At 47.8% G+C, this 21833-nt stretch overlaps 1 protein-coding gene across 14 annotated transcripts in view; it reads left to right on the forward strand.

The window, feature by feature from the left end:
• Nucleotides 1-488: 488 nt before the first annotated feature.
• The window catches only part of SCMH1 (Scm polycomb group protein homolog 1), a 76033-nt gene continuing 54688 nt past the window's right edge, over nt 489-21833 (forward strand). For 5 of the 14 annotated variants that reach the window (XM_052810657.1, XM_052810667.1, XM_052810665.1 and 2 more), the window contains exons 1-3: nt 491-605; nt 17538-17644; nt 21002-21086. In XM_052810657.1, the coding sequence (XP_052666617.1) occupies nt 21062-21086 (25 nt within the window). In that variant the 5' untranslated portion in view covers nt 491-605; nt 17538-17644; nt 21002-21061. Of the gene's footprint in view, nt 606-10371; nt 10583-12190; nt 15240-17537; nt 17645-21001; nt 21087-21833 lie in introns of those variants that run through there. The other 9 variants (XM_052810666.1, XM_052810669.1, XM_052810659.1 and 6 more) reach the window with 8 other exon arrangements.

Raw genomic sequence — 21833 nt, forward strand, 5'->3', positions numbered from 1 at the left:
GTGGTCGCTGGGGGTCCATCCCCTGGCTGGGGCTCACAGTGGGGGTCTGCCCTGATCCCGGAAGGTCCTGGGTGGGCATGGCGTGCTCCGTACCCAGGCTGGAGATCATGGCGGGGGTCTGCCCTGTGCCCAGAGGGTCCCGGGTGGGTACAGGGGGGTTCCTCCGCAGGCGTGGGGAACACGGTGAGCGTCTGCCCCGTGCCCAGAGTGTGGGGTGAGGACGGGGGTCTACCCCTGCGTGAGGACCAGTCCCGAGTGGACACGGCGTGGGGCCGCCCGCAGTGCTCAGCAACGCCCGGGGGGAGTTCGTGAGGGCCGAGCCGAGCCGAGCCCGGCCGAACCGAACCGAACCGAGCCGAGCGGAGCCGAGCCGAGCCGAGCCGAGCCGCGCCGAGCCCAGCCGAGCCGAGCCCGGCCCGGCCCTCACGAACTGCCCCCCAGCGTCGCGTGGCGGCGCCGTCCCGGGCGGCAGGGGGCGGCGCGGGGCCGGGCCGGGCCGGGCCGGGTCTGTCCGCGCTCCCTCCCCCGCTCCCCGCCTTCACTGCGCATCGGAAACATGGCGGCGGCGAGGGACTGAGCAGCCCCAGCGCTCGGCGGCCGCGCAGGTGAGGGGGGCGGCGGGGGCGGCACCGTGCGCTGCGGCCCGGCCCGGCCCGGCCCGGCCCGGTGAGGCGCTGCCGGAGGCCGGCCGGGGGTCGGGCGCGTAGGCCCCGCGGCGGCAGCGCGGCAGGCCCGGCCCGGCCGCGGATCCCGCCTGTCAGCGCGGCCCGGCCGCCGCCTCACCCGCGGGGCCGGACCGCGGGGGCCGGGGGCCGGAGGCGGCCTGTCACCGCCGACACCTGTTGGTGCCCGTCAGGGCCCGCCCCGCCCCCCCCCCCGGGGCCTCCCCGCCGGCGCCGCGGCTCCCGCCGGCGGCGGGGCAGAGGCCCGGGGGGGGGGGGGACACACTGTCTGCGCCGGCCTCCCCCCCCCGCCTGCCCGGCGGCAGCCTGCCTCTTCCCGGGCGGGCTGTAGCTCCCGGTAAAGCACCTTCGAGGGGCTTTGTTGTTCTTCCCGGTGTCCCCGGGCAGGGCTCGACCGGGACGGCCCTGCCAGCGCGGGGGGACGGGGCGCAGCAGCTCTTCCAGCAGCACCGGGCCACGGTTATCATGTTCACCCGAAGGCCTCAGAGCGGTTTTTGCGGACCGCCTGAGCCTGCCCTGCTCCCCGGCGCCGTTTATTATCTGCCGGACACTCCTTGCATGAAAAGGGAAGCAAGACCGAGCTGGTGGAGGATTCGCAGGAGGTGGCCCCTGCCTGCGGGTTGTGCCCGGGGAAGGTCTGTGCCCTTCCCTCCCCCCCGAGTCCTTTAGGACATCGGTGAAACCCTCTTGTCACCGCGGTGTGTTGTGGAGACGGACGGTGATGCCCTGAGCAGGACCTGCCGCCAGGTCCCTGCCGCTGGAGGTGTCAAGGGTGGTCCCGGGAACCGGACGGAGAAATCCCATAACCACCCTCCCTGGGGAAACGTCTGCGCCAACTTCACAGCCCCCCCCGAGTCGAGCGCTTGAACAGAGCTGGGGGTAAGACAAGGTTTGAGCTTTTTGTGCACAGTGAGGTGGTTAAAAATACATACGGTGTCAGGCTGGCTCCTGCCACATGCCGTTCAGGTTTAATCCGCAGGCTCTTTGAAGCTCCAGTGTAAAACTGTGGCAGCAGTTTGGAGTCTTGACTACTACAGGTAGAAATAGCAAATCTAAACAGGCAGCCTAAGTTTCGGATGCGCTGAGCAACTTGCCTGTCGTTGGCCTTGGATGTTTTGGGTTCAGCAGCTGAATACTAAACTGTTTCCATGGGTGAAGTCAGGATGTGGAGACCCAGCTCTGGGGTACCCAGCTTTGATTTTTGGCTCTGTTTCTGTTTACTGTTGTTGTTTATAGTAAACACTGTGCACTGAGTGGCTGAGAACAGCCATGTGGTAGCTCCTCTTCAGCAGCCAGTAATATTGGGGAAAAATATTCTCCCACCTCGGTTCAACTGCCTGAGCGACGGCATGCAGCGGATTGTACTGAGGCTGCTGGCAGAGGGACGGCCGCCTCTCCTCCTCCTCTCTGCCTTCCTCTTCTCTTCCCCTCGTGCTTTTTCTGGCTGGGCTGCAGTGTCCCCATGCGCTCGCTGGAAATATTTGGAGTATGGGATGGTGGTTTCATACCTCCCTTGCGCTTCATAGCAAGCACTGGCTTGTGGCTTGCTGCTAATGCAGGGAATAAAACTTGGCTCCTGGGGGGCTCAGCTGGGGATGAACTGCCATGGGATGCAGCCTTGCAGGGCCTGTGCTGTGTCGTTGGGTAGTTCAGAATCTGCCCAGTAGATGGTATGAAAATGCAGACAAAAATAGGGGAGTCCTTTACAATGGGCAATAGGGAAATACAGGTATTTCTGTGTTGTTTAAAGCATTTATTTTATTAAGGGTTAAAGTGAGTTTTATCTGAGAGAGATACATTGACCCTTGATCCTCCTGTTTCAGTATTTACATCTTAGGAAATGATAAATCTACATCTTGATAATCTGCTTTTTAGTCAAATATTTGGTATTAAATAAATCAGATCATTAGCTAATTAAAAGAAAGCAAATGCACAGTTTAGAACAGGAGCACAAGTGGCATCCCCTGCAAGTTATGAGCCTGTGCCCCCTGGTTTTCCTGTGTCTAAAATTTTAATAATGTTTAACTCTTGAGTCACTTCTCATGAATTTTGCAGCACAGTTTGGTGTCTTTAAACGAGAGATGCTGTTAGAGTATAAAATGTTGATGTTATTCATCAAGTAGCTGTGTTTCAGACTAGGATGTGGGTGATCTGGGGCTTGTGTCCTTGCGGTATATCTAATCTACCTTTAAATTAGATATTAAATATCTGAGACTTTGCTTCATAGCCTCAGGCACAGTGTATCTAGGGAGGACCTCCAGAGATGTCATCGTTGTTTCCCAACCTGGGCGTAAGGTCAGGTACACAGCTAAACCCTCCCTGAGTAATGTTTCTTCTTTTAAGGCTCTTCCTGCTGGCAGTTCACATCCTGTGCAGATGATGTATGCCGAGACTCGGGCCTCCTCACCATTAGAGATATTTTTGTGGTGTTTAATCTAAATCTTTGTCTTGCACTTTAAGTCTGTTCCTTCTCTGATCTCCAGGGCACATGGACAACACTCTACTCCCTACATCTCTGCATCTAAATTTGAAGTATTTGAAGACTTTTTTTTCTCTTCCTAAGCTGAACAAGCTCTGTTTCTCTGCTCTTTTCACATTGGCTTGTTGCCTGCACAGCTGATCTCTGCCCCTCTCTGGACTCTGCTGTCAATCCACACTTTCCTTAAAGCGCTGTGGTCACGCTGGGCTTGGTAGGACTGTGTTAGTTGAGCTTCTGTGGAGCGGTTGTAATAAGTGGGCCCAAATGACCCCATTTTGGGTATGTCTAAGTACTGTTATGTGAAAAAAGAATGCAGATCAGACGCTTGCGTATTTGCATGTTGAACTGTGCGTTTGTGGCAAAGGACTTGGAGTGGCTTGGTGAACTCATGTTTGCAAAACCTGGAGTAGCGTTCTAGCGGTGTGGGCTCGGAGCTGGTGTAAGTTAAAGCTTGGCATGTTTGGGTCTCTTAAAGCCATAATGTTTGCATCTAGCCTCCTGTCTTTTTTCCTTTTTTTTCTTGGCTGCGACTGAAATGCAGTTTGTGATGAGACAAGCAGATTTTGAGTTGTTTACTTGTCCATATATGTTTGAAAAGTTTCCTAACAAGATGGCCAGGAGGGGTCCATGAGAAATGAAGCAAAATGCATTGAGGAGAGAGCAGCAGCTCTGGCTGCCAGTTTCTTTTGCAAGGTGGTTAATCTCCTGCATATGTGTCTATTTTATATAATTCAGAAACAGGCCAAGGTAAAAATCATCCCCACGGTTAAACTCTTAGTGTAGTGGAACTGTAACTCTGACCCTTTCCTTTGCCTCAGTGGTATGCCCTGGTGTAGCACATGCACTCTAAGCTGTGTGACATGAACTATGTTTCATCCCACTTTATTTGCAGGTTGACAGGGTCTAGTCCTAAAGGAAAATGCCTTTTTTTTAAAATACGTTTGTAAAGAATTCCTTTCTTACCAAGCTTAAATAATCTAACAGGGGAGACTTTTATAAAATGCTTGCTCAATGTTTAAAGTGATAATGCAAGCCTGAAAGTAGCAGGAAACACATGAAATCTTCCATCTGTGTCACCAGGTCTCACTGGGCTTGGGCTTGGAGCAAACAGGACTTGTCCATGTCTAGTGGCCTGAGCTGGTGGTGTCAAACCAGTATCTGGTGGGGGCACATGAGCACTGGAGATCACCAGTGCTTCTCGTTTGTGAAGCTGTGCTCTTTGCTGATTGTCCTGCATAGCAGTCTCTGTTAATAGGAAATTTAGAGGTAGCTTCAGTTGTGAGCTCTCACCAAGCAGAAGGAGAGTTCCATGCAGGGGCATCGCTGCAGCCTGGCTGGTGCTGAAAACTTTAATTCCCAGAGATCTCCATCTGCGTTAAATTTCCTTAAAAAAACAGAATAATACTTAGCTCTTTTACAAAGGTTTCTGGCAGACAACCTCTAGCAGATTTAGACGCTGTGATATACAGTATTGTAATCTGCTGGGTTCACTCAGACACCTACCAAATGTTTCTGCCACTGTAGCAGGGATTTAAGCAGAGTTTGTGTCTGTGCCTCCGCTCTTGCTGTGCACAGTCTCACGGTTTTATGCAGACTCATCCTGAGCAAAAGTTCAAGAATTTGGCTGTGAACTGAAGGAAAAGATGAATGTCCGTTTTGCTGCCTCCACTGTTTGCACGGGCAGCCTTGTCCAACAGGCCAGATGGACGGGGTGATGTCTTAAGCTGCTGTAGAGGAGTCTACCAGCACTTGTCTTCCTGAGATGACTTTATCAGCAGCGGTAAGCCACCCTTGCAGCTCCTCTGTCTGGTTGGTAACTGGTCATTGGAGATAAGGAAACGAGAGTAGAGATAAGTCAATATGGCCATTACCAACACGAGGGAGCTGACATGAGAGTTCAGCGCAGGACTGTTTGGTTTTTGGTTTTTTTTTTCCCCTGGGACAAGCTTGTGCTTCTGAATTACATACACCCCTGTCCGTTTCTTGCTCAGAAGTTTTTTTGTATGTGTTATAAATCAAATGGTATTAGCACCAGTCAGAAGCCTACCTCCTTTTGGAGGTACCTTCTCCCAGCCAGTGTGCTCCGAGTTACCCAACTTCAATTAGCTCTTAAGTTTTCCAGACTGACACAGTGTGAACAGTCTAGAAACCTCCCTGTGGCTCGGTTTTGTTTTTAACAATGGAAAGCGTAGGAGTAGATGCCAGTGGAAATTTGTGAAGCTCCATCTTTGCCCATTGAGAAACACATGCAATTCCTCCCCTCTCCTGGCCCTTCCAGCATTGCACCGGACACTCTGTCAGGTCCCTTCTCCTGGCTATCGTGGCAAGGGGACAAATTTGGTTCACACATTGCTGGAGCTACATCTGCTGCAGTTTGCTTGGGTTTGTGGGGGGTAGGCTCACCCTTCTGAGCTCCCCCAGGGTACTGCTGGTGTTTGGCTCCAGGGAAGGGTCCTGCTGGGAAAAGTGGTTGCTTTCCAGCAAGGAATTTGTGTCTCGGGGGGAGCTGGAGGACGCTGGAGGACGCTTGTGCCGTTTCTTTCAGTTTGGCATTGGCAGAGCGCTGCACAGGGTGAAAAGCCCAGCGTTGCTTCGGCCCGCAGCTGGTTTGCACCGAGGGAGCCACGGTCCTTTCGGATGCCGTTTGCAATCGCCTTGCCCACCGCCCGCCTGGAAGAAGCAGTGCTGCAATACCTCCCAGGAGCCAGCATCCAGTGCCAGTTTTTGTCTGCCCTGACCTCCCCCTGTGCGACGGCCGCACCTCATCTCCTGCTCCTGGGCCTCTCTTTCCCTTCCCCATTTCGAGCAAGCCCCTGCCTCCTCCCACCACGCTGAGCCCTCTCCGCCTGCGGTGGGACGCGTGTCCAGCTGCGTCTCCGGCGAGCGGGGTGGGGGGGCGGCTTGTGTTCCCTCTCCACTACTACCTCCTGGCTGTTGGCGGTCGGAGAGCCTCCCTGGGCCGCTTGCCAGAGGCTGCCTGCCCTCCCCGTGTCCCCTGCTGCCTGCAGCCTGCTGCTGCCTGCAGCCCGCGGGGGAGGCCAGCCGCCAGCGAGCAGAGTCCTTAGGAAGCCGGGCTGGGCTGCACGTGGGGGGACGGGGATGAGCAGCACTTCTCCGAGGCGAGAACGCGGGCTTGGCTCTGGCTCCCAGCGACACGAAATGCTGTCCACACCGTGCTGCTTTATGTTCCTGAAACCGGCCGGTCTGCAGAGGTGGCGGCGTTAGGGTGAGGCTGGCTCCCCAAGCTCGGGTTGAACGCGCTGGGTGGGCTCCACAGCGTGTTTGGGCATCTCCTAGCAGGCGCTCCCCTCCCTGCTGTCGCTGCTGCAAAGAGGCCCTCGCCTCTCCGCTCCCCTCTTTCGCCAGAGTGTGGCCTTTCCTGCCCAAGTGGCACACGTAAGGTAGGAGAAATTTCTGCTCTACACACATGGAGCATTATTTAAGTGAAGGCGCAACGAGCAGGCAGAAGAGCTGATGAAGTCTGATGCGGACAGAGGAGGAAGTTGCACCAATTCCACTTTCTAAAAATAAGTCAAGCGAATGTTCCCGCAGCCTGGAGGCTGCTGCTCTCTGTGTATGCTGAGTTTGTTTGCTTTTTTTTTTTTTTGTCTTGTTCCAGCAAATTTTTAAAAAGTGTGCTACAGTCCATTGAAATACTGCAGTAGTTGTGTGATCAGATATATGCTTATGAAGAGAGTCTTGGTTGTTTCAGTATTTCTAGAAGTGACCTTGAAAGATTACCTACACGTACTGTTTCCTAGAGGTTTGTCTAAGCTGTTCTTAAAGATTTCCAATGATGGTGATTCAGACTTTCCTCGGCAATCTACTCCAGTGCCTGACTATTCAGATGATTAAGGAGCTTTGCTTGATTTCAGGCTGGTATTGCTGTACTTTAACCCCCATCATTTTGACATTTAACCTTCTCTCTGGCAGGCTACCAAAGAGATGAAAAATTCTGTAAATGTAAAAACAATCATTTGTGTAGAGTTTGATCTTCCTTTCTACCTTTCCCTTCTGTGTTCAGAGAGCATCTGCTGGCCCTCGTGCACTGCCGTATATTTAATTACATGTGTGTGGCAGCCGGGAAGCCCTAGTCCCGACTCTTTGTGCTGTATTGGCCATAACTGATGTCAGTGAAAGTGTGGTACTTGAAGTGATGTGTGTTTTATTAAAATTGTATATCACAAATTCCATGGCTGTCTCATACTTCTATAGCAAAATGCACATCTCAAACATCTTACAGAGTTTTTGGTTAGTAATACATTTTATAAAATTCAATAATATGACATTAAAAGTTACATTACTTCAAAACGTCATATAGAGATGCTGCTGATAAAACTGTCGCTGGGTAGGAAGGAGCAGAATATTGTTTTCTGTCACGGAGTGGGGTTTTGTCTCCTTTGCCTGTGGTTGAACATTTTATGAAATGTGCATTTGCTGTGGAACTTCACAATCTGCAGCTGATTTCCCATACCTTTCCATGCTACGATGGGTCTTTCTAATAACTTCAAGGTGTTAGAACATTTCTTCATTTCAATCATTGATAAAATTGTTACGATGCATTTCAGGGAGGGATCTACAGTTGAAATAGGCTGTGATTTTTTTTTTCAGAAAGGGGAAAAAAAAGGGATGAGGCACTCTCAAATTATTCCTGGGATGAGAGTTACTGCCTCGCAATGCCCGGATGGGCTGGGGTGGACTCCTAGCCGTAAAGCAGTAACAATATTGAAGACCTCTGTGTTGCATGAATATTTCTGTAACACAGTTATCCTGCTTCTTTACTGTATTTTCTAGCCACTAGTATCTGCTAATTGTTATCCCTGGGGCTCATATGTTTTCCTGGATTGTGTTTTTGTACTGTTCCTGTTTTTGACTGTTCCTGCAGCCCTGCAAGAGGAGACTTCAGCAATGTGCAAATGTGCACAATGCCTTTATGGTGCTCCTGCCCTCCTATCTGCCCAGCTCCTGGAAATCATTGCCACTGTAGTCTTTAGTCTCATTATGTATTAAACCTCATAATTTTATTTCCATTTTGCTTCTGCAGAAGTCCTTGGTGAAACTTTTCACTGTTACGTGTACGTAGAGCACATTCGTGTTGTCAGGCAGTTGTCTGAACGCTTCTGGTGGCTGGATGTCTCTACAGCCTGATAAGAAATGCCCTTCTGTGTGTGCCTATGCTAGCTCTCCAGACCTGCAAGACTGTTGAAAGGTACCTGGCAGGTGGAAAGCAATACTCCCTGCTTTTTGCTGGTAGCAAGCCCAGTGCAAGGCAGCCCTGAACTGGGAGCCTTGTAGCTGCATGATGCTGCGTTTGGGCTGGGCAGCGGTGTACTGATTGCAATTGCACAGTTCCAGCTCAGAGTTTCTGGTGTCTGGCAAGCTTGCGCCTGCCTGCAAAAAGGCTGTGGAGACACCCTTGTCATCAGCTTGCGTCCGAGTTGTTAGTCAGACTCTTAAAGAAAATAACTATTTGTGGTAGTGTAGCATCATTAAAAAAAAGTTTTCAGGTGGGGGTTTCCATTAGAGTATCAGCTGTGAATGGAAGATTGAAAACTCTGCTAATGTGTAGTGATGTGCTATCAGCCACCAAATGTTGGGATTGTTGTTAATTTACATCTCTGTTAGTAGTTCTTTCTAGTTCAGTAACAGCATAATGCATGGTTCCCACATTGTTCCCTAGGTGGTGGAAGTTTACATCTTTCAGGTTTTGGTGCTATTAGTATTTCTCTCCTTGTGTGCAGATTAGTCAGTAAAATGTTTTTCTTCCCTGTAGCAGAATATCTGCTGTACCTCATGTTATGTACAGTTGACATAACATCATCCAGAAGATATTGGTGACTGATTGGCAACAGGTATCATCTCTAACCTGCGAGGCCACCACCTTGCTGCTTGCCTGGAGCCCTTGACTCTTACCACAGGGGAAATAAACCGTGACAGATGGCCGATCTTCCTGGCTTGTCACATGTCTTCAGAGGTGAAGTCCATGTTGTCATTTCTGCAGTCCCAAAATGGAGGTTGTTGGGTGGCTGTACAATGCCACATGTCCCCCAGCATGGCAGGAGGTAGCAGCTTGCTTGACGGTGAATTGCCTGTGCCCCAGACAGGGCAGGAGGAACTGATTCCACTTGGGCATTATCCAAGCCCCTACACTGTAAATCTGACAGTCCCACTGTTGTCCAGCATTACAGTGGGGGTGAGGGATGGCTTTGTTATCTTGGCTCATTTTCCATCAAGAGCTTTGCTCTTGTCTTGTGCATTGCTGGCATAATTTCTAGTTGTATATGTGGCAGTATATATTCAGCATTATCCACTGTGCCTGACCAGAGGACCTGGTCTGTTCTGGGTCTGTTCAGTTATTTCATGTTGTTGTCAGCTGGAAAATCTGTAAATGCCCCGTGATACTTTATGGCTTTATAAGCTGTACAAAATGTCCAGCAGGTAGTTTAACATCTAGCAGATACACTCTATAAGAGTGCGTTTTTTTCATTAGCTCTTTGGCAGACACTGAACATACTTTCATAGCTGCAGGATGGACTTTTGGTTGCTTGTGGTCATGGTTGGTTTTTTTTTTTTTATATTGGCATCTACCATATGTACATGTTGTTGCCAAAATAAGAGATTTCGTAGTGTCTTGTACAGACAACAGTGGAGGGCCTCACAATGTATTTTTTAGTTTTCCAAACTCTTGGCCCTTCAGGAATGTAAAGCAGCCTAACAACTTTTTCTTTACGTAATTAAAAGCAATCTGTTCAGCATTTCTTGCAGGAACTGGCTAGTGATTTTTCCTCTCTGGGAGTAATTCTCTTGAGATAATATTTCTGTGTACTGCTAGATTGCTTTCTCTTTTCTTATTAAAATTTACAGAATTTTTGATGTGCACTTGTTAGAATTTCTTTGTATCCAGACTTTGCAGCCCATAGAGGATATTTCACCTATTTCAATAGATTTACAGTTTCAACTCCTGAGATTTTAGCTCCTTAAGTCACAGACGAGACCAGAGTTATACACAGGATAAAAATAGAAAGCAGTAATTAATACCCATCCTCGGTGAGCCTGGCTCTTCTCTTCTCTCTTGACATGTTGCACTGCTGCAATTTCCTTTCCTTTTCTGAAGAAATAGATGAATTATTATCTCCCTACATGAGCAAGAAAATAAAACAAAGATGCTTGCTTCCTGCCCCGGCACGCCACTCCCTTGGGGTACAGTGAGTTTCTGTGAGCTCTCTTCTCCCGTGCAGCCCTGTTGCCTTGGCAGGCTGCTGCTGGGCTCAAGGAGGCCAGGCAGCAGAAGTAATGGCACAGCCTCTCCCTTTGCCCACCCGGACATCACTCTTTCCCCCTATCAGGGACTGGATTTCTGTCTCCATGCTCCAAGCGGCAGAGACCAACTCCTCTCCAGCTCTAGCAGGGCTAAATCCAGGTTTGTGTGGCTCTGCTCCATACTGTGAGGGTTCGGATATTTTTTTTTTTTCATTTCTTTCGCAGGTGGGGCAGATCAGTAGGAACTTCTTCTTGTCTGTCCTCTGTTTGCACAAGAAGAATCAGCTGCTGGGAGTGTTGGAGGGAAGCGCTTGATTCTGAATCTGGCTGTACTGCTTGGCAGGGGAGACCCTGAGTTTTGTCACTCTAAGGATATATATACTAAAGGGATCATCTTACCTTGTCTTCTCTGAGAAAACAGGTTCAGGAGGGCAGAGAGAGTTGTATTTGGCAGGTCTGGGAAGGTTGGCTGTATGGGTGTTGAGACAGGGACAGGGTTTTGTATACGGATCTATGAAGAATTCACCCCTGAGCGTGACTTGAGTCGCATGTGTCCCCAGTGCTGCTTTCCAGTAAGGATGTGACTGTTTTGGTGCTGGACCCCAGGAAGTTAAAAAATACTTAACTCCAGAGCAGGTCATTACTTTGTGCTGGGTGCGGGAAGAGAGCACCTTAAGCGCTCTAAGTAACATGCTTAGTGATTGCTTTGATGCCATGTGAGGCTTAAGGATGAAAGTTTTCATCCTGTATATTTTCCCAAGGGTTATTGCTAAGCATTCAATTTAATTGTTAGGATCAGTTATAGAAAGAAAGCAGAAGACAGCAAAATGCAATTCTAGGTGTATGTAACCATCATCATACCCCACGTCTCTAGTATTTTAGCTCATTAGAGAGTGGTGATTTTGTCCTTTACCTTTTCTTCAGGGCTGGTTTGCTCTTGTCCATTCCCTGAGCTCTCATCTCCCTTTCTGCTGTTTCAGTGGAAACACCTTGCCCTGTGTGTCTGTCCCTGGGGAGCATCCTCCTCCTTTGTGCTGGAGTGCTTGCAAGATACATGGTAATGTAAGGGATCAGATCATCTCCTTCCCCTCTCTTTCCAAGGCTTTCTCCATTTACATTTCTGTTGTGTCCCCTAATTACCATCCCTTTGGTTTTTTTATTCCCCCTCGAGCTGCCTTTTCCTGCTTATGGTCTCCTGAGAATGCTATGCTGAAACTTTATCAAACTTACATTACTAGAAATAGTTAATGCAAAATCTTCTTTCAGGAATTCTCACATCCAGCTTGCAGCATCGTTGTACAGTCTGTCATGATATTTCCAATAGAGACACAACTGGAAGTCAGACTTTTCTTTCTGGATTGCCTCTTGTTTCCCCTTGCTAGAGACATGGGTATATAATATCTTCCAGGAGTTAAGGTACATTCATTTCATCAGTTAGTATTACAAATCATGTATATATTTATCCACCTGATACTTCCTTCCCATATCTCCCATCCCATAAAGAGCTTAATTTTTAAGAAGACACAGTCCAGCAGAGAATAAATACAAGGCTGATTAACCAGGTTTTTGTAGAATATATATACTGGGTGTTGAACAGGGACCTGTGAAGAGTTTACACGTTGGGGCACATTTCTGGCGTCTGGAAAAGCAGTCATGATTTACTGTGGGAGGGATGCTGTATTAGCCTGTTATGTAGCTGGGAGAGAAGGTTGTGCCTCTCTTACAGCCTGGTGATGATATGGAAACCATGCACTCCTGTTTAAATTCTTATTTAAAGACTTTGAAGCATCCTATTATGTGCTTTTGTATGGGGTGACTTTGTAACCATCATGGGCAGAATCCCATTTCAAGGTCTTCTGTAAGCCATCTGCTTTCATTAATAGCTTTTGGATTTGGCATGTGGCTCAGTGCAGATTAAAATAGCCACATTTCTGCAAAACTTTCTTTACCTCCTGCATCAGTTTGGCCTTCCCATTGAGCCTTCGCAGGCTGGGTGCACCCTCATGGGAGAGGGTGCTCTGCGTTACACCCTGCTCTCAGTGTGTGCCCTCCAGCTTCTCCCTGGGTGATGGGGGATGTGTGACCCAGCGCAGAGGCGTGCTGGGGTGCACCGTGTCTGCACCTCTACGTGCTCCTGGGATTGCTTTGAAAGGAAACCCAGCTATGTGCAAAACTGGCACGTGGCCTGGCTCCCAGCCATCAGGGTGTCAGGGTATGGTCAGAATATGCTGGGCTCAGGACTACAGAGTGCCGCATGTGTGTGAAATTTTCTCTCTGCTTCAAGGTGACCTCTGTGGGTTGGGTGTTGGGTACGCTGGCATGCCACTCTAGATAGCTTCCACTGCTGTAGCCCAAACCATTCCTCTTCTAAAGGGAGAAAACTTTAACTTTTGACTGTGTGAGTCCTGCTGACACCGAATAGTTATAACGCAGGTGGTTCAGTGGCAGAAACATCAGCCTAGGGCACACAGATTCAATTCCTTGCTTTGGCATGTCCTTCCCATACAGCACTTGGTAAGTCCATCAGTCCATCGGTTTTCTACATGTAAAAGATGCCTCATCTGCCCCAAAAGTCAGTCTTCTGTGTTGGTTTCTGTTACAGTGCATTTGGGAGAGCTCAACTGGAGGTACAGTGGTGGTACGGGTCAGAAATGTTTCTGCTTAACACGCAGAAACAGAGACCTGCTGCTTTTCCCAAAGCTCCTTCAGAACATTTATGGTGAGCTGTGGTCTTGGTGGCCTCGTTCACAGCAATGCCTGTGTACCGCTGTCGTGGTTTAACCCAGCAACTTTGCTCACTCAAGGGGAAACAACGGCAATGCAAAGCCTGAAAGTCAGTTCAGCAGCGGGACCGGCAATGAAGGGATCCTCTGAAAAAATTCCAGAGCATAATGAAGCTTCCTTAAGCCCAACTGTAATGACAGGGGATTGGTTTTGTATGATTAGCTTAAGTCTATGCCCTATCAGCCAGTCTTCATGGTGGGCCATTCCCTGTCTCCCTGGCAATGGGAGGCAGCCCAGGTCTTTGCTCCAAGCCTTCAACGCAGTACTGCCTTGGGGAGGAGCAACACAGGATCGTCTGCTTGATGTTTATCCCTGCCCATGGCAGGGGTGTGGGAACTAGATGATCTTTAAGGTCCCTTCCAACCCAAACCATTCTGTGGTTCTGTGTTGCCCTGCATGGGGAAGCTTTAGGTTTTGCACTGTTTTCTTTTCATTTGTGTGGGGTTTTTTTAAGAAGCAAAGCAACACCGGTCTTAAAACAAAAGCAGTTCTGATTTTTCAACAATGTGTGAATTTCTTACAGCAGTCAAAGATGATTTGAAGGGCCAGAGTGCTCACTCCCATCACTACAGAAATGGCAGATGTGGATGGACCAGGCTGGCTTTTAACTCTCAGCTCATCAGTAGAAGAGTCTGTACTGAGAAGATTCCACATGTTAAGGGGCTTCCTCTTAACAGACTCAAGCCGGACTATCTCACCTAGCTTTTTTTTTTAAGCCCTTTCCTCTCTCCATTTTTCTCGGCCTGGGTATCCTGTTCCTGGAGCATGCCAAACGTAGTTTTTATTGCAACTTCTTGAATCTTCGTGGAGAGCAAGGTCTGCTTGCAGTGATACGTGGCAAGATGTTTCTATTTTGAGCCAAGGCTCATGTTGGGGGTTTTTTGAGAGAGAAGGAAACCTTTATTGGAATCCTGCAAGGTTTTGTTTCATTTCCTCCACAGTATGAGACATGGTAACTGCTGCAGCCTCCCTCACGGTGGTGAGTAATTCCTTCCAGTGGTCCTTGGTTTTCACCCTCATCCTGAGCTGTTGGCTTTCCCTTGAGCTCGACTCGGCAGTGTCTGATGATCCAGCTGTCATTTGCTAGGAGGTTGACCCATCTCCTCTCCCCTCCAGCCTGAAGGTGTTCAAAAGGAAGTCATAAAGTTGATATTTTCATTGTAGAAACATGGTCTGTCCAAGTTTTTTACATGTTTTTGTCTCTCTTAAAGTATGTTCTCCCCTGAGTCTTGGCTCAGGGGCTAAGGAAGTGTGTTGCTCATGATCACATCTTTGAGACACCTCAGTGTCTTAACATCTTTCACAAGAATGTGTTTCTGAGGAGCCAGTCATGAAGTCTGGAGTTTATCAGTCAACTTCTTACATGGTAGAAAGATAAAATTAGTTCCAGAGAAAGAGAGATGTTGGAAAGGACACAAAATCCTGGTAGAAGGAGGAGTAATGGTTTGCAGCCATCAGATATTTCAGATCACACAAGGGGATCAGTACTCCAGATGGAAATAGGAACATTCATTGTTACAGTGTTTCTTTGAAAAATTTCCTAGCATGAATGTAGGGACCCTCGAGACCTAATGAGGGGAGATGCTTTCAGAGGAGCTGTAGCTTCATCAGCCTTTGTTCAGAGCTGCCAAAATGTGAAACAAGAAGTAAAACTCTGGTCTTGTCCAGGAAGACAGTAACAGGGAGGTGGAAGGAAATAAACCTGTTGGTCAAGACAAATTCTGATTTGCCTCTTCAAACTTTGCAGCTGGTTGCTCTTGAGAGTTTCCTTCAGGTCCCATGTAAGCATTTGTTTGTCATTTTGTTTCAGTACTCCTTGTTGGTTGTGGCTGGCTCTGAGGAGGTTGGTGTTCAGGCTGGTGCTGGAAGCTGTCTGCTGGTCATTGGCTTCTAGCCAGAAGAGGAGTCAGTTGGCTGCCTCATCAGAGCTTGCTTTGAGGGGGAGAACCATGATTTTAGACCAGCAAAAGTTACAGTGTCCGCAGGTCGGGCAGAAATCTGAGGAGCTAAGCCTGGTATGAAAACCAAAAGAGGTAAGAAGTGTTTCAAATCACATGCTGGCAGTCCTCTAATTTCTCAAGTGTGCTGAAAGTGCCTTTCTTTCTCCACCATAGAAATTAAAAATGGCAAAAAAAGATGTTAAATGAGCGGGCTGAGGTGGTTATATGCATCTGCTCATCATGTCTCTGTGCCTGCTTTTCTGATCAGGTCGGGATGCAACTGGATGCTCCCGTGTAACCTGTGACGCATGTATGGGCTTCCAGAACGGTGCTGAAACAGGAGCCAGCATGGCCTGAGCCTCCAGCTGGGAAGCTGGAATGATAGCACCACGGTCACCCTTGACAGGCAGGAACTTACAATGCTGCCCTCACATTTCCCCGAGGGAATTTGTAAGGGGTCGCTCTTCATTATTGGAAACATTGATAGTGTTTGATGGAAAGATACCTGTGAAGAAAAAACTCAGAAGGTTGAAGCAGAGGTTATGTGGAAGGGATTTTTACTAGCTGGACTGGTCATGGTGCTCAAGACCCATGCTTTTGTGGGGAAAAAAATCAATGACTGCATTATGAGAAACCATCAGGATTCTCTTGTTGCTGTCCCATGGGATTTCCAAGAAGCATCATTCTCACAGTCCTCTGGCAATATGCAGAGTTTTCTTTTTTTTCATGATCCTAATCTGTGGGGTATGTATCTGACCTAATAAAACCATTTTTCAGTTTCACTGTTGGTAGTTTTCTTCCTCTTCTTTCTGAAAACATCTTGCCTGCTGGCATCTGCATTGTGCAAAGAGGTTTGAAGCTTGGCACGCTGTCAACAAAACTTCAGTTACCCTTTCAATCAAACATGGTAGCGCTGTGAACTGACTTGGCCTCCATCCCAAGGTTCACCATAATCTTCCTCGTATAATAGGAAGTCCAAACAACCCCAGGAAATAATTCAGATGCGAGTGGTGCCTTTAGTCGAATAAAGAACTGCCTAGAAGAGACATTAAGAACCTCAGCTTTAACTCTTTTCATAATTATGCACTCTGAAGGAGCGGAGGCTTTGTAGATAAAGAGATTACATGCATCTTATGAGGTCTGTATAGATGTGACAGTATCTTCCACCCACATTTTCACACTTTTTGCTTTACTGACATTGCCGTTGCACCGTTTAGTGGAAGAATATTGCAGAGAGGCTACCCTGTAACCCTGAAGGTCCTTTCCAATCTGGCACAGGTAAATTGAATCATTCTCCCCTTAGGGATGATAAGGATGAACTTTTGGAAGAGCCTGTTGGTAAGAGCAGTGGGGGGGAGAACGTAATTAGATTAAGATGCATTTCGGTGATGTTTATGCTGAGGTTTGTGCAGTGTGGCCGCCGGAGAGAACGGCAGTCTGAGCTCGGGATGCCCTGGGATGCTCTTCCCAGCCCTGGCTGCCTCTGTGCTGCCTTTATTTTTTGAACAAGAAAAAGGAAAATACATCCGAGGTGTAAATCTTGGTGTAAACCAATGCAGGGAGTCACTGGTGTGCTAACAAAACTGCGTCTCAAACTGGTGTCCTGCCTCTGGTCGCAACCCGGTGCCGGCAGCCTGGCAGCAAGGGAAGTGCTTGGCTTTTCTTTGGCAAAGTGCAGCAGCTAACGTGGTAATGTGGTGAGCAGGATTTGGCTGGTCACCTCACCTTTCAGTCAGCTTTTTCTTGAGGTGTGAGTACCAATGGCTTGTGCATTTCATACTTTGATACAGTCATAAATGCTGTTTTGCTTTTGAATGTCTTTGTCCTTTTTTAGTGCTACTTGTTTACTTGTCTTGATAACATCCTCCATGAGGAATTTGCATGTCTGTCAGTTTCCAATAAACAAAATTTCCTTCTCCCTGGTATATACTTGGGGTTTTTTAGTATTATAGGTTTGCCCTGCTGCACTGTGGAAGGGATAATTTGGAGTCCACAGTTCACTCCCTTCGTGCTATTCGTTATTTTATATGCCTCTCCTGTGGCGTCTCTCCTTTTTATTACTAATCAGGTCTAGTCTTTTAAATCCATCTTTGTGTGATAGTTTCATTTTACAAAAGCTGAACTAGTTTATACCAACTCAGTTGATGTGATCTTACTCATATCAAAGGTGTTTAACAGCTGCAGTCCCGTGTACTCATTGCAAGCTGAACTTAAATTGTGTCAAGTTCTGCGCTGCTTTGCTATGGCAAGTGGGAATGTTTGTTGCAGCTGTCTTTAAGTTTAAATTTGGATGTTTTAAATGAATTAAATATGAACATGAATAATGTAACTGGTAACCTAGCCTTTCTGCAATTAAATGCAAACTTTTTCATTTTGTCTCTATGCTTTCAGGTTTTGATATGCCGCAGTACTTGTACTGACTTTGCTGTCTTGTAGGAATGATGGGGAACTAGAGCCCATGACAGTTCAGTGGAGCCGTTGGCACTTTTGATATCTCGGTGAGTGGAAGTTGTTTGAAACTGTGGGAAAGGCACTTTATCTGCTAAAAAAGGCAGCAAATCAGTTGGCCTTTTTAGATTTTAAGGTAGCATCTTGCTGAAATGAGTTTGCACATTGATCTGTCCTTTCAGGGTATAAATTCTGGAAAGCAACGCCATGTAAAACTGCGGTCCATGCTTGCAAGATTGTCTTGATATCCACAAGCATGAGAAATACAGCTTTTGAAAAAGAGGGGAGTTTTAACTCTGGTATGCAGCTTTGTACAAGTGTCAGGTTCTGGAGATGGAATGTTGCAGCATGTGCTGGGCTATGTAAATCTCCAATGCTTTATCTGATGCAAAAGTAAGATTGTCTCCTTTGTGTCACTGACCCAGCTGACAAGTTCTCATTAGGGCATGTTTGTGTCTAAGGTCATTCAGGAAGATCTACCTGTGTGGATAGCCCATTTTTCCCCCCTGGATATCAAACTGTAGCTTCTACTATTTATTACTTTAAGATTTTTTTTTTTAGTCTTCAATCCCTGAACAGTGTAAAGACCACATACATCCATACTGCATTTCTCCCTGTCCTGCAGTGCCTGTTAGCTTGCCTGTTCTGCCGTTCCCTTTCTTCTCTCTAGACTGAAGTCTGCCTTCTTCACTGGGGTGTTTCAGGCTTGCTAAAGCTTATAGGGCAATTCTGCTTGCCTTCCAATCAGTTGTCAGTGAAATAAAATCATACAGTATTTCAGGTTGGAATGAACTTTTGGAGGTTGTCTGGTCCAGCCCCGCACGCAGAGCTGGGCTGGCTTTGAGGTCAGACCCAACTTCAAGGTTAGATCAGGCTGCTCAGGATGGTAGCTGGTGACGCTTGGAGTATCTCCAAGGATGGAGATTTTACGGCTTCTCTGCGCAACTACAGAATGAAATTATAGCCAGTGAGAATTACCAATTCCCAAGCCCTATGTTAGTAAAGCCCACCTTATACCAGTTTCAGGAGGGCTGGGGTACGTGGGCTATGTCTCTGTGGCTAAAGAAGAATGGGCAGGGACCAGTCCCTGTCCCTGGGATGTGATGAGGCTGGTGGCTCTGGTGGCTCTGGTGGCTGGCATCTGAGTTACGCAGGGCTAGCTGCCACCAGGGCAAGCAGGCTGAAGCCACGCATTGTGGAGTTTGGCTCTGGCTCTTCTCTGGGCATTATAAGGCCCTGAAACACACTAATTATTTTGCTTTTTTGTTTTCTCCATTTTTTGAGTTATGATTTTGCAGGATGAAACCATGTGTTTCTGTCCTGTGGTATGAGAATGTACGGGGGAGCTGGATGGTGCAAAGCTGCGGTGGAGGACTGCGAAGGGTGGCAGGAGTCATGAGGCCATCTCATTTGGACAGTTTCTTGGAAGCAGGTTTTGGAGCATACTGTCCGCAGGCTGGCACCCATGTGGCTCTCAGCAGAGTGGGAGTCCCCATGGAGCCTAAATCTTCTCCTCTGGGGCAGAGTTGCCTTTTTTTTTTTTTTTTTTTTTTTTAATAGGAGCAACATTTACAATGTCTCATTCTCTTCCACCACATGAGATCTTGCTGGGAGCCCACTACAGTGTTGGCTGAGGGACACCAGCAGTCATCTGTGTGCTTTACAAGTAGTTACGGTTACTCCCATTGCCATCTGCACAAGGACAGAGGGTGCAGGAGTTTCACCTCTCCTCCTGAGATTCAGCCTTCCACAAGTTGTATCTGAGCATCTCATAAGTGGTCACAAATTTTTCCTCCAAATACTTACACAGAGAAGGGTTACACATCCCTGCCGGGTAAGGCTCAAAGTGCTCAGGCTGAAGCAGCTTTTCAAAAGCCATCTGAGTGGCACAGGAGCACCCGTCCTGTGCCAAACGCATGAGGTTTATGATTAGTGTTCAGATACTTCAGAAAGTCCCACATCTGGGGGAGCCGAGCAGAAAGCAGAGGTGCAGAGCCAGGGATGGTCAATGCTTGTCTGGTGCCTTTATGTAACACCTTTCACCCTGGGTTTTATGGCTGGGGGACTTTTCCTACCATGACTGCTAGCTTTTAATAAAAATGACTGAAGAAAATTATGAAAAGAAGCATTAAAAGTTGTAAATAAGCTTTCACATGTAGATTACCTTCCGCTGTTGAAAGGAAAAGAAACTTTACTCCTTTCACAAGTATGTACAAACACGCTATTTATGAGAGAGGCAATAAGAAACTACTATATACCTTTTGATTTGGATTAAAAAACAACTAGGCTTTTTTTTTTCCTTTAGTACTTAATATTCCTTTAGTATTTTCCTTCTCAGAGTATTGCTCAATGTTGCAAGCACTGCATGTAAGGGCTGAAGTTTGCAGTGCTTTTATAAAAAAATTAAACTCTTTATTTCTCTTAGGTTTGGAAGAAGGCTGGTTTTCAAAATCAAAACTTCTTGCCAAGTTGGATCTGTAAATAACCCTTTAAGCAGAAACGCAGCATTGCGTCCTGAGACAACTTCCTCTTACATCCTCCTGCCTGACTGCCCCACTGTGAACAAAATGGAGTTATATTGACACAATTAATCTTTCATTAGTTAGTGTAGTGTCAAAACATGCTTTTACTAGCTTTCCTAAGGGCTTGTTTGCAGCTCAGCCATTCATTTAGATATTTTCTGTCAGGGCTTGGCAAGGCTCGGTGTATGCAGTAGGCACTGCCCTGCGAGACTGGCTGTGTAGGAGCACTGGTCTCTGTCTGCATGTCCAGCACACATCTCCCAAGAGCTCTGATTTTCAGTAACATTTGCTTATAACAAGAAGGCAAATGCTTTTTCTTGTTGGGAACAGTCCAGCCAGTTTTCCTCCAACCAGGAAGAAAAAAATGCAGCGCAACTTGGACACTCGTTGCAGTACTAACAGCAAAAATATTTCCTGGGTCACTGTCCAATTTCTCATCCTTATTACCCACAACTGCTGTGAGCAATTTGAATTGCAAGTGGTGAGCTGGGGATTGTGGTGCTGCTTTGCCAGAGTTAATGTTATGCTTCCATGTGTTTTCTTTCATAAATTTCAGCTCTATCTCCCTTTGTTAGTGAGCAGGAGCAGCCCCCACTTCCATGCACACACTCGGGACTCGCTGTAGAGTTAGCACGAAGACTGGCATATGCTCCTCTCACTTATTTATGCCACTCCCGCTGCCATAAATTTGAAGTTGTCCACATATTGGAGAAAGACTTGTAGTTTCAGGGGGGTTGAAATGAATTGTCTGTGTTCAGTAGATGTTCTGTGCAACCCAGGGTGAAAGAGCATTTATTTTCTCCCCACTGTGTGATTACTTAATGTTGCAGATGACTGTGTGCTCCAGAATGGGGAATTTTCTCATGTTTGTTTCTTTTGTCCTAGACATCTTCAGTTGTCTAAAAGCAAGCCAGTTCCAGAATAAGGACAGCAGCAGGTGATATAATGCGGAAACCAGGCCCTCAAAAAGGTAAGCAGTGATGCTTGGCACAGCCAAAGGCCCGGTAGCAAGCTGGCGCGGACCGAACAACCGAGCACGTTGGGAGGCCAGCGATGGGGTGGGAGTGTGGGGGACATGTGCTTGCAAGCTTGAAACGGAGCCGCTTGTTTCTCCGACAGCATGCAGAGAACACTTCATCAATCCACCCCCAAGACGGGCGGAGGAAGAGTCCCTTGCCAGGTGCACCCCTGCAGCTTGTGGGGCACAGTGTCAGGCGGCAAGGGTGCTCTGCAGAGCCTGCAGCACGCACCATCTGCTAGTGCTCCCAGCGTGAGGCAAACTGCTTCTCCGCTGGCACAAGCCTCCCCCTTCTAATGAGGCGTGAAACCAAAGACCAGCCTACCTTGTGGAGATGAAATCTGTTACGGACGCTTACCTCTCGCCACCCGAGTGTCTCATCCTGTTACACGCAGTGGCAGCCGTAGAGCTCAGGGTGGCCGCGCGCATGCTGCCTGTGTCCTGCTTGCCCCAACAAAAACGGTGAAGTCAAGCAGGCTGCCTGTAGCTGGGCTGCTCAGACTTCGTGTGCTTAACAAAAATATTGATTTCCTTTAGTGTTGTGCCATGCATGTGTGTTTGACTGGAGTGATCTCATCACATGCACTTCAGAGGATGGGGGAAGGGAGAAGCGTAGAGGATGGAGCATCCTCTGCAGTTCTTTGTTCACATCTGCTACATGCTCACAAGGTTTATTGCAGGAGATTTCTATGCTCAATT

This window comes from Harpia harpyja, chromosome 16 (genome assembly GCF_026419915.1).
Source record: "Harpia harpyja isolate bHarHar1 chromosome 16, bHarHar1 primary haplotype, whole genome shotgun sequence".
In the NCBI taxonomy this organism is placed as follows: Eukaryota; Metazoa; Chordata; class Aves; order Accipitriformes; family Accipitridae; genus Harpia; species Harpia harpyja.